General features: G+C 40.6%; 1 protein-coding gene and 1 non-coding gene across 4 annotated transcripts in view; both read left to right on the top strand.

The window, feature by feature from the left end:
• LOC119629098 (endoribonuclease Dcr-1) overlaps positions 1 to 14,779 on the top strand; it is a 51,265-nt gene extending 36,486 nt beyond the window's left edge. For 2 of the 3 annotated variants that reach the window (XM_062671020.1, XM_038013803.2), the window contains exons 33-43: positions 540 to 677; positions 1,191 to 1,287; positions 2,437 to 2,585; positions 3,517 to 3,609; positions 4,522 to 4,609; positions 6,534 to 6,677; positions 8,069 to 8,198; positions 9,439 to 9,529; positions 10,468 to 10,576; positions 12,635 to 12,767; positions 13,921 to 14,779. In XM_062671020.1, coding sequence (XP_062527004.1) covers positions 540 to 677; positions 1,191 to 1,287; positions 2,437 to 2,585; positions 3,517 to 3,609; positions 4,522 to 4,609; positions 6,534 to 6,677; positions 8,069 to 8,198; positions 9,439 to 9,529; positions 10,468 to 10,576; positions 12,635 to 12,767; positions 13,921 to 14,122 — 1,374 coding nt within the window. In that variant the 3' untranslated portion in view covers positions 14,123 to 14,779. The remainder of the gene's footprint in view (positions 1 to 539; positions 678 to 1,190; positions 1,288 to 2,436; positions 2,586 to 3,516; positions 3,610 to 4,521; positions 4,610 to 6,533; positions 6,678 to 8,068; positions 8,199 to 9,438; positions 9,530 to 10,467; positions 10,577 to 12,634; positions 12,768 to 13,920) is intronic. The other variant, XM_038013804.2, reaches the window with a different exon arrangement.
• Mir2783 (microRNA mir-2783) lies at positions 13,885 to 13,976 on the top strand. Its single transcript, NR_107367.1, has one exon. It is a non-coding gene; the product is annotated as a microRNA mir-2783 (primary transcript).
• Positions 14,780 to 16,647: the final 1,868 nt, after the last annotated feature.

Here is a 16,647-nt window from a genome sequence, read left to right on the forward strand (position 1 = left end):
AGGAATTGAAATGAAAAGAATTTGGAACATTAATCAAATAGCATAAAATTAAATTAGTCAATTCAATTGACAAAATATTAGTCATTTACAATTTAGAAATAAATCTAAACATAATGTGACTGTCAACACTGAGGTTTGAGATTGACATTTGACAGACTTGTGGCGGGAACATATCTTCCTTTTTCCCTTCCTCTAAGTCTCGGAAATCTAAAGTTTTAGATTTGTATAAATATAAGCAAGACTTATAAATTAGTTCGCCAAAAAAGTTTCACTTCTGACATGTGTACTTTGTACGCACGCACTTTTTTTTATATTATGACCTGGTAACGGGACCTTTAAGTCAAATCTTTTTTCTTCTTACTAGTGGTCCCGCGCCAGTCAAAAATTCGACTATAATTAATTGAAATTATCAGTTTGAAATATTATACTTCTATAATCACAGATTTCTCCAAGACTACACTATAGACAAATAAGGGTGGTTATTTGGTCACACCAGCAAATTGTATATACATACATAATTGTTGTTTGTTTGCGTGTAGGTGTCGAACCTGAACCTGTACCGTCTCGGGCGCAACAAGCAGCTCGGCAGCAGGATGATCGCCTCCAAGTTCGAGCCGCACGACAACTGGCTGCCCCCCTGCCACGAGCCGCCCCCCACCCTCCACCCCAAGCTCAACGTGAGGCCATCTATGCTCCATTACTTATTGCTTAGCTGTGTAGACGAGCTCACGGCCCACCGGAGCCCACAGACATCTACAACGTTTATACAGACTGTAATAGTAGAGTAGACTAGACTACAGTGCACTAGAGTAGGGTACGGTATGGTATACTCGGATATACTAGAATAGAGTAGATTAGAGTAAAGTAGAGTAGGGTATACTAATTTTTTTTATTGCTTAGATGGGTGATCGAACTCGCAGCCCACCTGGCGTTAAGTGGTTACTGGAGTCCATAGACATCTATAACGTTAATACCGCCACCCATCTTGAGATTATAATTCTCAGTATAGTTACAACGGCTGACCCGCCCTTCAAACCGAAACGCATTACTGCTTCACGGCGGAAACAGGCGGGGTGGCGGTACCTACCCGTGCGGACTCACATGAGGTCCTACCACCAGTATCACGTGTCGCTGCTCGCCTACCCGGCTAGTTAGACAACGATAATCTAACGCGCCTTATTGTTCTTTAGTTGAACGGTCAAGATAAGAAACAGAACGTCGATTCGTCTCCGGAGAACGTTGGATGCTTCATCCCTTATAACTTGATAACGCAGCACAGCATCCCGGGTAAGTGTTCCGTCTCTCAAACCGTGAGGGTGCAAACAATTGTAACATCTAACATTCTTGTATAATGTTTTGAATCACGAGATAAATCAGTTTTGTATTTCTATGAACATTTAAAACGCATTGTTTTTTTTTGAAAAGAATATTCGATTTTTTTAAAGTATTTTATAACTAGCTTCGCTCCGCGGCGTCACCCGCGATGCTACAGTGACCGCGGGTAACATGGCGGGACTCAACTGTTCAATAATAAAATTTAATGTTTCCGAATCGAAGCGAGGGCGGGTCGCTAGTAATATATATCGACGCTTGAAAGGCAAACGTGACTAAGCGACAATAACTGCCTTTTACATAAATGATAGGCAATAACCATATTCGATGTGCAAAAAAAAAATATTTTCTAGGTCTATTAAAATCATTTCAATCCTACAGCTAGATTCGTTATAAAATATAATTTTTTTTCAGATATTTCAACTTTAAATTAGTCTACTGTAAAGTTCACGCATTTTTGCTTAGTCACGTTTGCCTTTCAAGCGTCGATATATATATATATATATATATATAATATATATATGCTTGCATGCTGCTACGCCTCTCCGCGTATAAGTACGTACAGCTCGTGCGTACGCTCGTTTACATACCCGACCCGATAGAACATACCCGACCCGGTAGAACATACCCGACCCGGTAGAACATACCCGACCCGGTAGAACATACCCGATCCGGTAGAACATACCTGGCCACGGCAGAACATACCCGACCCGGTAGACCAAATGGTAAACCGTCGACGTCGCCCAAAGCACGTCATTACGGATCCTCCTGATCCATTAATGGTGCTTTTAGGGACCACAAGCACCGGTCATCGTCCTCGTCGAACCCGTCGCTTGCGACGAAGGGCTCGGCGAGCGAATTAACCCAGAGGCACAGCCCACTGAGTTTCTCGCCGGATCTTCTCAGTGGGTCGCGTTTCCGATCCGGTGGTAGATTTTGCGAAGCACTGCTTTTGCTAGGGTCAGTGTTAGCAATTCTCCGGTTTGAGCCCCGTGAGCTCACCTACAAACGTTAGGGTGAAACTGAAATAGCCTCTCAAGGCTATCAGCATAGGTAGGAAAAAAAAGAAAGTACCCTTGTACTGAGGCCGCGTCCGTGCCGCAGACAAGTCGATAGCGGACTGCGTGGAGGCGCTGATCGGCGCCTACCTGCTGGAGTGCGGGCCGCGGGGCGCGCTGCTGTTCATGTCGTGGCTCGGCATCGCCGTGCTGCCGCGACACCTCGCCGCGCTCCCTCACACGCACTCGACCTCGGTAAACGATATATACAGACTGTAATAGTAGACTAGACTAGACTAGAGTAGGGTACGGTAAGGTATACTAGGATATACTAGAGTAGAGTAGACTAGATTAGGGTAGACTAGGATATACCAGAGTAAAGTAGACTAGATTAGGGTAAAGTAGAGTACGGTAAGATAGAGTAGGGTGGGTATACAAGAGTAAATTATATTAGGGTAGAGTAGGGTATACAAAAATAAACTTGGGTACAATAGAGTAGAGGTACGTTAAAGTAGAGTAGGGTAGAGTAATCTATGCTTTTATTGTACACAAAAAAAGGAAATGCATACATTGACCACAAATAGTACAATAAGCGGTATTATGGCCAAAGAGCGGTCGCTTCCAGAATTTAACATATCGACACGGATCAGGAAGAGATCAGTCGCGTCGGGCTAATCCAGTAAGAGAACTGTTTCGTAAAAAGGAGGTACGAAGTTTTTGCTTCACGTATTAATATATATATATATAAATGTGGGGTATTAAGTGATATATCTCTTAAACCAAACAGCCTTTCACGTCTCGATATATTGTGGCTAATTGGTGTACGTCATCATCAATACCAGATTCTCGTCTCATTGGCCTCATATGAGGTCATAATTGTGATGAAATTGTGCCGGAACAATCGAGAATACGTGCTGTTAATTTAAAATGTCAAAGAAAATATTGATCAGATCTTTTTATTTTTTATTGCTTAGATGGGTAGACGAGCTCACAGCCTACCTGTTGTTAAGTTGTTACTAGAGCTCATAGACATCTACAACGTAAAATGCGTCACCCACCTTGAGATATAAGTTCTAAGGTCTCAAGTATAGTTACAACGGCTGCTCCACCCTTCAAACCGAAACGCATTACTACCCGTGCCGACTTACAAGAGGTCCTACCACCAGTAAAGTGTATTATCTCGTAGGAGCAGCGGGAAACTTCGGCGGAGCCGCCCCCCGCGCGCCGCAGGGTCGGCTCGCTGCCCCCCTACAGGGACCGCCAGGGGAACTGGGTCCAGGTACGCACTACCAGCTCTACATAATAATATACACAACTATTATGTACACGAGGCAACCCTATCGCCAACTAGATAGGGTTGCCTCGTGTACATTTTAATATACTCTTATTAGCTTCATACGTATTTAGCTTTAGCTTGATACGGAATCTTTGAACACGATTTTTAGCTTCTTCAAATTTATTTTCCATTTTTGGAACGAAGTTCCTTATGGGACGATGCGGAGGGGTACCCTAACCGGGAAAAAACGTCCGTCACGTAAGATTTTTATTAGTAATGCACACACACAGTGTACAACTTAACTTTGTAATAACGTACAAAAATTAACATATTTTTTTATCATTCATTGACCACGATCTCAGAGTGCGCAATACATTAACTCTTAAGCAAGCAACCATGAATGAAGCGTACCACAATAAGTTCGCACGTTACCGAATGGCCGTGGGTTGTTGCGAAACCTCCAGTTTTATTTTCTTTATACCTCGAATAGAACTTGAAATTAATATTTTTATAATAAAGAACTTCGTTCCTATCCGGTGTCCCACGACGCCACACATCTGTTTTTAGTTGGATTTTCTATAAAAGCATGTTTTTTTTTGTATTTTATTTAAACTATTATTTATTAATAAACTCCTTGTATAATGACGCCAGGGCCTAATATTTGCATTTTTAGCGTAACCTTCTTTTGGCACAGTAAATAGAATCGAAGTTTCAATTGTATAACGCATATAGAAAAACTTGGAGCAAGACAATAAAAAATAAAGTTTGTTTGTTTGTTTTTCACCTACGCGTGCCTCAACCGGTTGAAATGAAACGTGGTAGCGCCAACCCCCCCCCCCCCTCCGCGATGGGTGCGACTCCTACAATTAGCGATAGCTTCACCCAGTTTGACTAGCCGTGCCTTTCTCCGAACAGCAAGTGTACGGCGAACTGAAAGCTCCCCCGTCGCCGCTGCTCCGCTACGTGGAAGACCCTGAGGGTGAGCTGGAGAAGATGCTGTCCGGTAAGGAATTGGAACAGAGCGCCTACAGTGACTCGCCGTCCGTAGACTAGCGACAGTACCTAGCGCCAGTACTGGTCGCGCTTACTCGCACCAGCGTTTGTTCTATTGTTCGAAGCTAAACGATTTGTATCGTGATACGTCAATATGGCCTAAAGGATAAATCGACCCGTGCACGCGTGTCGATCGATATGCCCAGGTTCGAATCCCGCAGGCAGATACCAATTGTGCTAATAAAATACGTATTTAACAAATGCTCACGAATGACTTCCACGGTGAGGGAATCATATCGTGTAATAAAAATAATTCTCGCAAAACTTGTAATCTACCTAATTACAGTATAATTGAGAGAAAGACCTCAAGTCTCAAGGTGGGCGGTGGCGTCTACGTTGTGAGGTCTATAGGCTCCGGTACGCCATATAACACACTAGTGTTAATTAATGATGAAGTGACATGATTGACTCGCTGGTGCAGTAGTTAGCGGGACTGTTGCGCCGAGGGTCGTGGGTTCGATACCCGCATCGAGCATACATTCAGGTTTGAGCCCCGTGAGCTCACCTACTAATTCGGCGAATCTAGAATAACCCCTTGAGGTTACTAGAATAGGTAGAAGGGGGGCCACTTGTAATTTCATGCTTTAACCCCTACTAGTGGCCCCGCAGTAGTCGAAATTCGACTATAATTAATTGAAATTATAAATTTGAACATTATTATGGTTCTATTGTCAAAGACTAATATACTTCTATAATCACAGATTTCGTCTAGACCATAGACAAATAATATTAAAGACAAACAATATTAACCTATTTTCAATTCGACCATAGACTTTAAACAATAACAAAAGTTTCCCAATTGACAGTAAACAAAGAGTATATTTTTACGTGTGTTGTGTCAAATACATGGTATGTAGTGTGTGTAATGTTTTCTTTATTGATTTAATGTATCTTTTATGCATTATTAAAAAAAAATTGCATTGTGCACTCCTCTATATTCTCTATAAGTGTGGAAAATTTTAGACTCCTCCGTCCGCGCAATTTTCGTAAAAAACGGTACAAAGTTTTTGCTTCACGTATTAATATATAGATTACTAGCGACCCGCCCTCGCGTCGCTTCGGAAACTGTAATTTATTATTGATTTCTCCACTATTTAATGGATGTTATAATACATATCGACGCTTGAAAGGGAACCGTGACTAAGCGACAATGCTTGAACTTTACAGTAGACTAATTTGAAGTTGAAATACCTGAAAAAAATTATATTTTAACGAATCTAGCTGTAGGATTGAAATGATTTTAATAGACCTAGAAATATATATTTTTTGCGCATTGAATATGGTTATTACCTATCATTTATGTACAAAGCAGTTATTGTCGCTTAGTCACGTTTGCCTTTCAAGAGTCGATATAAACCTTCCTCTTCAATCACTATCTATTAAAAAAAAAAGTGTGGTATTCGGGAACTGCCGCGGTAAAGCTATTGCATAGATTTTTTATCAACTTATGCAATTATAATTAGACAATGATAATTTAATATTAAAACAATAATAAAACAAGACCACGCTATATTAAACATTAATGAAAGCAAAACCTTAACTGTCCCCTTCACACTTATAAGCTAGACCGCGCGAGACAGAGATCGGCAGACTTTTCATGATGCGCATGCAGTGTGACGTCACCCCGCGCGCTTATTCACAAACACTACACAAATGTGTGAATGTGTTGAACGCGAGCTACATGGTAGGTGGAGAGGTGTTAGGTTGTTTTCGTTACGGAATTTCTTGATTCGGTCGCCGCGCTCAAGGCCCGAGATAAAATCTATGCAATAGCTTAAAAACCGCATCAGAATCCGTTGAGTAGTTACACAGGGACAGAGAGAGCGACTTTGTTGTATACAATGTAGTGATGTGTGTGTGTGTGCGCGCGGCAGGCTACGAGCAGCTGGAGCGCGTGCTGCAGTACAGGTTCCGGGACCGCTCGCTGCTGCTGCAGGCGATGACGCACGCGTCGCACCACAGGAACGTGCTCACCGACTGCTACCAGCGGCTCGAGTTCCTCGGCGACGCCATACTCGGTGCGCCACTATAATAACATTAACGATTTCATTCTCGTCGAATTATTTTGACGTGGAGCCGGAGCTGCACGCGCGAAAAAACATGACTCGTGCGGCGTTACCTCGCTCTGAGGCGTTCCACGATCACGTGGCTAAACTGGCAATAAATTTCGCCAATTATTCGACGACAACAAAGACGCGATCATGGAACGCCATAGTCAATTCGAGTCTAATTTGAACATTGAAAACGTCATGAGAGAAAAGCGTCACGATCAGTTCAATAGTGATTTCCATTTACCTCCTTCTCTATATGGATACTAAATATCTATCAAACAAATAAAATTAAAATTTTCTTTTTAAAAATGAAACCATTCCATCGGTATTTTCTTATGACGTTGTCACGTTCAACTATCGTCAGTAAACCGACTTTACAGATAACCGTTTTATTTTTTATTTTTCTTTATTGCTTACATGGGTTGACGAACTCACAGTCCACCTGGTGTCAAGTGGTTACTGGAGCCCATAGACATCCACAACGTAAATGCCGCCACCCACCTTAAGATATAAGTTCTAAGGTTTCAAGTATAGCTACAACGTCTGCCCCAGCATAAAAAATATGGCGATTGCCCAAAAAAATTGCATAATTGTGTATTAACATAACAGAAGTTAATTTTTTACTGGTGGTAGGACCACTTCTGAGTCCGCGCGGATGGGTACCACCCCCCTGCCTATTTCTGCCGTGAAGCAGTAATGCGTTTCGGTTTGAAGGACGGAGCAGCCGTTGTAACTATACTGAGACCTTAGAACTCATATCTCAAGATGGGTGGCGGCATTTACGTTGTAAACTTCTATGGGTTCCGGTAACCACTTAATACCAGGTGAGCTGTGAGCTCGTCCACCCCCATCTAAGCAAAAAAGTAATGGGATAAAATGGAATTTAGTATTATTAAGTCATCATTAAATTGGCAATACACAATTAAGTAGTAGTTCTATTTTTCCAACTGAAAAGGCAAAAACTTCATACCACACAGCCTAATCTTTTATATTTTATGGGGTCAAATATAATCTCAGTTAAATGGTGGTTTTTGACTGAGACTTTTTTTGGAGTATGAGATACAGAAGTTACGTTCAGCGGCTTTGTTTCATTTTCCCACATTTGTGCACTTTCACAGAAATTAAACAGTTAATAAACCACTGTTATTACACATTTAAACCTGAAGAAACACTAAATAGAGAAAATAAAACAAATCGCATAACTTCACTCCTAGCGTTCCCGCCAAAAAGTCTCCCCGCCCAAAAGTCCCTCCGAAATTCCATAGATTATGTGACTACATAGACTATACTATGCTGGGCTAACGCAAAGGCGTACTGCCGAGACAGCCTCGCGTGACGCGTGACGTGTGACGTTACAGATTACCTGATCACGCGTCACCTGTACGAAGACAAGCGCTGCCACTCGCCGGGAGCCCTCACCGACCTCCGCTCGGCGCTGGTCAACAACACCATCTTCGCGACCCTGGCGGCCAGACACGGCTTTCACAAGTGAGCCTTCTTTTATTGATCAGTCTTCTTTTTAATACGCTTTTATTAGCTTCAGACGTATGTATGTTAGTAGTATGTATGTAACGGAATCTTTGAACATGATTTTGACCCCTTTAAAACGTCGGATGAACTCGAAATTTGGCATACTTATTAAGGAAAGATGACAATTCAATACTTACAAAAAAAAATCATCCAACTAAACTATGAAAAATTGCATAGTGCATGGTATCAGTAGTTATAAATATTTTATGAACAGATATGAGTAGAAGGGTTATTTTGATAATATCCTGAAATGCACACCACGCTTTTTTACAGTAAAATATTTTTTTCTTACACTATTTTTAATTCAAATTTATTAAAATTTATTTTGTATTTTTTAGTTGCATTTTCTATAAAAGCGTATTTTTTTGTTTTTTAAACTATTATTTATTTTTTGAATTGAAACTTCTAATGCGACTATCAACAAGGTTGCGTTAAGCGTTCAACACTACCGGGGAGGGGGAATAGAAAGAGATAGAGCGTGAGTGAATGCGCGGCATTCGAACGCATGCGCGTACTATACCTGTTACAGATTTAATGAAGTAGTTAAAATATTATATAATTATATTTATTGTTGTATCTATAATTTAAAATATATGTAATATAAACGTTGAAGATGTCGCATCTCTTATACACAGCATTCCCTATTACAAGAGCAATCAGATTTAAGGATGAAAAATGAAGAAAACCACAATACTGCACACATCGACAAAGAAGTTTCACTTTTATTCACGCGCAGTTTTTTTTTTCTCCACCTTATCCCACTAGGTGGGATAGGCACAGCTAATTTTTCTCTTCCATTCTCTTCTATCAGCCGTCATCTCAACACTCACTTCTCTCTCTCATATCGTCATTCACACACTCCATCCATGTCTTCTTCGGTCGACCTCTATCCCCTCTACCTTGCACTACCATGGGTCTCATTTCCGATCCGGTGGTAGATACTGCGAAACACTCCCGGCTTGAGCCCCGTGAGCTGACCTACTCGCCCGGTTACGCTAACATAGCCTAACAGCTAAGGCAGGAAAAAAAACCATGTCCCATATATACGTTTTGGGAGCACATCGATAGCGCAATTTTTTTTTATGACTAACACCTTCTACTGGTGACTTTCAAATAAATTCACTAATAGTAATATACGTATCTGAAACAGTCGTGCGTCCGAACTGACACTACATTTCGTTTTTGTGTATATTCACAGATATTTCAGACACATGTCTCCCGGCTTGAACGAGGTGCTGAAGAAATACGTGAAGATACAAGAGGAGAACGGACACTCTATAAGCGAAGAGGTAACCGACTCCTCATATGTTCAATGGTTGCGAACAGATAAGTCCAGGGTCCACACCCCATCCAGCAACACCGGCTGACTGGAGCCAGACGCTCTCAGCTCGGCGGCAGACCTGAGCAGTACGCTGGCATCTCATCATGCAAACCAAAGTCGCCGGTTTGATGTATGGAACGAAACTTAATTTGCAGGGGGATTGCGTAAATCGTTACCTAACAAACAAATATGACCTTTAACTGCTGCTCATAAAAACTAAATTCCAATGCACTGTTTACCTTAACTGATCCACAAATAAATATACAAAAAACAGTTGAGTAACTTGATGCATAAAACGAATCTAAACTTTTAGGTGTCGACGATTATGGTCGAATTTCTATCGTTAAGTGGAATCGAATCTCAATTTTATAACAGTGATGTTAAAGATTTATTTAAAGAAAAAATAATTCCATTCCACACTTCGAACATTAGGCCCCTTCTACACGGGGCCTCTCAGTCAGTGCCGTCGGTACTTATTTATATTATGACGGAGTGAGCGGTGACGTCAGAGACTTATGGCGTCAGCGACTGGCGCCACATTATTATTACAAACGATGACGTCACTTTGTTAGTTGTTGTCATTGCCTTCCATAGTGACAGTAAATAAGACTCACTTTTCCAATGAATTTCGTTTATTACATTTCAAGTGTACAAGAGCTCCGTTTCGTTCGGCTGCTCGAGTCGGAATGCTTCGTGCGTCAATAGTCACTCGTATTTATGGTAGAAAGCGAAGCGGTAGCTTAGTCATGAATTGTTATGAACACCGTCCTAAACAATTGCTTACACGCGTTGGACTTACAATAGTCAAGAGACTATGTCAATATCATGGAGACAGTTAACTTTAACTGATCTTAGTTAAGTAAATAGTAATGTCGCGCCGGCATTTACGATATGCTTGGTCGCCAGCACTATCTGATCCACGAAGACGAGATGGAGCAGGCGGAGGACGTGGAGGTGCCCAAGGCGCTCGGAGACCTCTTCGAGTCGGTCGCCGGCGCCATATTCCTGGACTCGGGTATTTTGTTCTAATTCATTTATACCTTTATCTAAACATCGTGTTATTTTTTACACGCTTTATATTAGCTTCACTTGTATGTACAATACGACCGACGTAACTTGGCGAGTCCGAACTTCGCGCAGAAGGCTGCGCACAAACGTTTTTAGGAACCAAATGGTGGTATGAGCAACGTGCGCGGGGCGGAGGTCTAGGCTAGGGATTGACTATATAAACACAATCGTCCCTTTATTCAATCAAATATCGCAATCGATTTTTATCGGTTTGGAATTTATCGATTTTTGTTTATATGAGATAATGAATGAAATAGATTTACAAACATATTGAATGTTGTCTTTAGTAAATGAGACTTCATCTTTAATAAATAAAAAAACTAATAACACTTTATTTTCTTGGTTGAAAGACATGATTTAGTTGAATATCAGTTATTTATCAACAACTACTACAATAGGGACTGTTCGTGAATATTTTAAACCTCCTATAAAATGGAATATAAATATATATTTTTATATAAATTTTAATCAATTTGAAAAAAAATCGATTAAACAACATCCTCAAACACGCATATTGGACATCCCTTTTCTTGACATCGTATAAATTCGGTAATTCTCGGTATGCGGTAATGTGTCTCACTCACACGCTAGCATTAGTGTCGTGTTCGTGTCGCTATCTCTGTCTTGAGTACGGGCGGCTACAAAAGTTTTCATTGATTTGTTATTATTATACTGTTTTTGTTTAGTGCTCAGTTTTTTGTTTAGTTTTAAGATTGTTTGTGTTTAAATTTGTTTTAGTATTGAGTGTCCCTTGGCATTTATACAATTCGTTAAACCAAAGCATAATAGTGTTTTAAATCGTCGGCCGACAAACATAATTATTGATTATTATTTTTTTAAAGAAAAAGAAGAAGGCGTTGAGAAAGGCGCAAAAAGATGTTGACAGTTTTATTTAGAGTTGCTAACGCAACTGGTGTATCGCAACGCACAGTACAGCGGATCGCAACTGAAGGCAGTGTTCGGGTTTACTTTCGAATTAATTTAATTACGTTATTTTTATAGCTTTCTGTCTCATAGTGTTTTGATATTCATTTTATTTGTACTTGGTACCTGTATAATTAGGGACATTTTAAATCGTATTTTGATTTAAAAAAATGAATGCTAATAACACTTTTTTTTACGAGTGTACATGCGCGAAAGTTGACCTGCGGCTATATTCAGACTCGCCAAGTTACGTCGGTCGTACTGTATGTTTGTAACCGGCTCCTTTAGACGCGATTTTGACCCACTTTAAACGGCCAGATTTCATTCAAACTTTGTAGATTTATCGAGGACCGATGACAATTCAATATTTAAAAAAAAATTGCAAAAAAATATTGAAAAAATTTAAATTCAACTAAAAAATGAAAAATAAATAATAGTTAAAAAAAACTAAAAAACACGCTTTATATAAAGTTTTAACAATAAAATATTCTTTTTTTACACTATTTTCAATTTAAATTTATTACAATTTATTTTTAATTTTTTACTTGAATTTTATATAAAGCGTGTTTTTTAGTTTTTTTTAACTATTTTTTTTTATTGCTTAGAGGGGTGGACGTGCTCACAGCCCACCTGGTGTTAAGTGGTTACTGAAGCCCATAGACATTTACAACGTAAGCGCCGTCAAGCAAGGTGGGTACCTTGAGATATAAGCTCTAAGGTCTAAGTATAGTACAACGGTTGCCTTATCCTTCAAACCGAAACGCATTACTGCTTTACGGCAGAAATAGGCAGGGCGGTGGTACCTACCCGCGCGAACTCCCAAGATTTCCTACCACCAGTAATTACGCAAATTATAATTTTGCGGGTTTGATTTTTATTACACGATTTTATTCCTTCACCGTGGAAGTCAATCGTGAACATTTGTTATGTACGCATTTCATTGGAAAAATTGGTACCCGCCGCCTGAGATTCGAACACCGTTGCATCGCTACACACGTATGCACCGGACGTGTTATCCTTTAGGCCGCCTTTAGACTTAATGAATCCGTCACATAAGAGTGTCACGTGTGTCCGTCGGCAGGCATGTCGCTGGGCGCCGTGTGGAAGTCGTACGGGCGGCTGATGGGCCGCGAGCTGGAGGCCTTCAGCGCGGCCGCGCCCAAGTCGCCTGTCCGCGAGCTGCTCGAGGCCGAGCCCGACACCGCCAAGTTCGGGTGAGTCCCCCCCCAACACCCCCTCACAGCTATAGTGCTGTGCGTCCAGAGCAGGTCGGTAGGCAGCGGCTTGGCTCTGCCCCTGGCATTACTGAAGTCTATGGGCGACGGTAACCACTCACCATCAGGTGGGCCGTATGCTCGTCTGCCTACAAGGGCTATAAACAAGTCCGCCCGGCTCGGTTCACATATTATTGCATTAGTCGAAATTCGACTATAATCAATTGAAATTTTAAGTTTGACAACTACAAGTGTGGGAAGTTTCATACTCCTCCGTCCGCGCAACTTTTAAAAAGCAGTACCTAGGTTTTGCTTCACATTTTAATATATAAATATTGGTGCATGCGTAGGTACCACCGCGCTGCCTATTTCTGCCGTGAAGCAGTAATACGGTTCGGTTTGAAGGGCGGGGCAGCCGTTGTACTGTTAGAATAGAACTGAAACCAAAGAAATCTGATCTCAAGATGGGTGGCAGTGTTTGCGTTGTAGATGTCTATGGGCTTCGGTAGGCAGCGGCTTGGCTCTGCCCCTGGCATTTCTGAAGTCCATGGGCGACGGTAACCACTCACCATCAGGTGGGCTGTATGCTCGTCTGCCTACAAGGGCAATAAAAAACTTAACACCAGGTGGACCGTGAGCTCGTCCACCCATCTAAGCAATAAAAAACGTGTGGCACTCGGGAATCGGGAACTGCCGCGGTAAAGCTATTGCATAGCATTTTTTATCAACTTATGCAATTAAAATTAGACAGTAATAATTTAATATTATAACAATAATAAAACAAGACCACGCTATATTAAACATTAATAAAAGCAAAACCTTAACTGTCCCCTTCACACTCATAAGCTAGACCGCGCGAGAGAGAGATGGGCAGACTTTTCATGATGCGCATGCAGTGTGACGTCACGCCGCGCGCTTATTCACAAACACTACACAAGCGCAACGTGTGAATGTGTTGAACGCCAGCTACATGGTAGGCGTAGTGAGGGGTGTAAGGTTTTTTTCGTTACGGAATTTCATGATTCCGCTCTCAAGCCGCGCTCAAGGCCCGCGATAAAATCTATGCAATAGCTTAAAAATAGAGTCGGAAGTAATGTCCGGTGCTGGTCTGGTGGTCGATGACGTAACGGGCGAGGGTGTGGGTGTGGCGCAGCAAGCCGGAGCGGCTGGCGGACGGGCGGCGCGTGCGCGTGTGCGTGGAGGTGTTCGGGCGCGGCACGTTCCGCGGCGTCGGACGCAACTACCGGATCGCCAAGGGGACCGCAGCGCGCTGCGCCCTGCGACACCTGCGCCGGGGGCGGTGCTCCGCGCGCCCCCCCCCACACACGCACTCGCCCTACCATGACGTACAGTGATCCTCAAACTTTACACATCTAATCTATATCTATATGTAAATGAATTGCTGTTCGTTAATCTCGCCAAAACTCGAGAACGGCTGGACTTGAATTATTTGTGGAAGTCCAGAGAAGGTTTAAAATGTAGATAAATATGAAAATGCTCGGAATGAAATAAAAATAACAATTTTGTTTTTCCTTTGATGTGTCCCCCGTCGAACGGATTACTTTTGTTTGTTTTAAATTTATTTTATACAAAAATGTAGGTCTTTTATTTATCGATTGAGGCACTACGAAGTCTGCCGGGTCAGCTAGTACTATCATACATCGACGCAGTATATTTAGAGATAGTGAACAAGTTTTAAGACTTATCTTTTTTTTGTGTCGTATTTCGAAAACGTTCATGGCGTGCCGCGACAAAAAAGAAGATTGAGAATCACTGGCTTACATATATATATTATATTAGAGGTCACACAGACTATTTAGATATGAATTCGGATGACCGACGAGTTTGATCCTGTCTCGACATTAGGTTAAAGCAACGAAACAATTACATTTAAGAGACCTCAAATTGAGAATCGCAGAAAGCACTGCTAAGTTATTCATTATACCAGAGTGTTCACATACAGAATTTGATTTAAAGAAAAAATATTTAAATACAGCACATTTCTACTCAAACATTGTTTTATTTTTTATTAAATCCCAATCGCCCCGTTTGGTAATTTCAATACTATACAGGTAACCCTCCTACAACGCGGTAGGCGACTTTTTGGCGGGAACGCTAGGAGTGAAGTTGTGTGATTTGTTTTATTTTGTTTATTTAGTGTTTCTTCAGGTTTAAACGTGTAATAACGGTGGTTTAAATCTGTGAAAGTGCACAAATGTGGAAAAATGAAACAAAGCCGCTGGACGTAACTTCTCGGGATCCTCCAAAAAGCCCACTGAAAAAAAAGGGTGCGTATACTTATGTACGCGCGTAAGAAGTTATACTTTATTTCTATTAAATTTATTTCTTTTTTTTAAATATTAAATAATTAATAATAATTATTTAACGTTAATAATTTAATAATATTTAGTATGAATTATATTAAATAATAATTTTGTCATTTATATTACTAAAAAAATAATGCTAATAACACTTTTTTTACGAGTGTACATGCGCGAAAGTTCGAAGCACGGCTCTTGCTAGGGTTCGTGTTAGCAACGTCATCAGGTTTGAGCCCCGTGAGCTCACCTACTAGTTAAGGCGACGCTGATATAGCCTCTCAAGGCTATCAGCGTAGGAAAAAAAACGTCACGCCTTAGTAAGCGTCGTCTTGTTTCGTTTGAGCTTACGCGCGATCACTGCAATTTTAACAAAAAAAAACTACTGTTTTCGCTTTACCTGTCGTTAAAATACATTTGATAATCGTAGTTTACCATTTCCACAACAAAAGTTCCACAAAAGCCATCAGCAAGCTCTCTAAATGGGTTATTTAATCTAATTTTGTTTAGACTCATGAGTATATTTTGTTAGTAGGAATAATTAGTATGTTTTTCTATTAAATCAATTAAGTAATTACAGCTTTTGGGAACTCCAATGTAAGATCGCGAGCTCTTTGTCATTTTAAGCAAGGTACATTCCAGAATTTTAGATGCCTCCTGTTGGAACGAAGTTCCTTATCGCGCGTTGTGAAAGGGGGCTAGACGGAAAAAATTCTTACGAAAAGTTGTCACGACACTTTTTAGATCCGTCATTCTGACCAATCAACGTGTAGGCGCTTATCGCGTGACATTGCTCGTATCCGATTGGTCCGCGTAATGAATACAGTTTCTCGAGATAGCGTTTCAACAATAGTAATTTAGTTCATAGTATTGTTTTTTTCTTCTTCATAATGTCGGAATTTATTATTATAACTTTAAAAAAAAATTACAATTCCTTCACTAATTAATCGAAAGGAACTTCGTTCCATCCGGGTGTCCCTGAAGTTTTATCGTCTTGTATCATATCACTGCAGTCTAATATAATTTAATTTTGAGATATTGTTGATGGTGATGATTCTCTGTACATTACAGATGGTGTAAAAGAAGTATCACTATTAGATTGATCTTATAGGGGGATATATTTGCCTTGTAGGTTTATTAGGTTCCGTTATCTGGTCTGGTACCTGTAATACAAGTTCTTTACGAACTTAGCACGGGATCAGTTGACGTGGCGCGATTGTTAGTAAATATTTATTTATTTTTTATTTATGTAATGTGGATGTCCATGGGAACGTGAAACAGAATAGGTATGAGGTTTCAAGGGTGATGTCATCTAATTTATTAATTTATTTTCTGTTTGAACGGCTTTACTTCTGAACTTGTGAGTAATAAATACTTGAATAGACTTATCAGTCGTTCTCGTGGGAATGTTTTCTGTTAAATTTCCTTAGAAGTTGTCACGCAAAACTAAAAAGTAAAAATAGCAAATTATTAGACACAAATAAAATGCAGGACTTAATAACATACCTAGTAAATACAATCTGCACTTCTTTTTACAAACAATGAATCAAACAAAGTTGACA

Source organism: Bombyx mori, chromosome 11 (genome assembly GCF_030269925.1).
Source record: "Bombyx mori chromosome 11, ASM3026992v2".
NCBI lineage: Eukaryota > Metazoa > Arthropoda > Insecta > Lepidoptera > Bombycidae > Bombyx > Bombyx mori.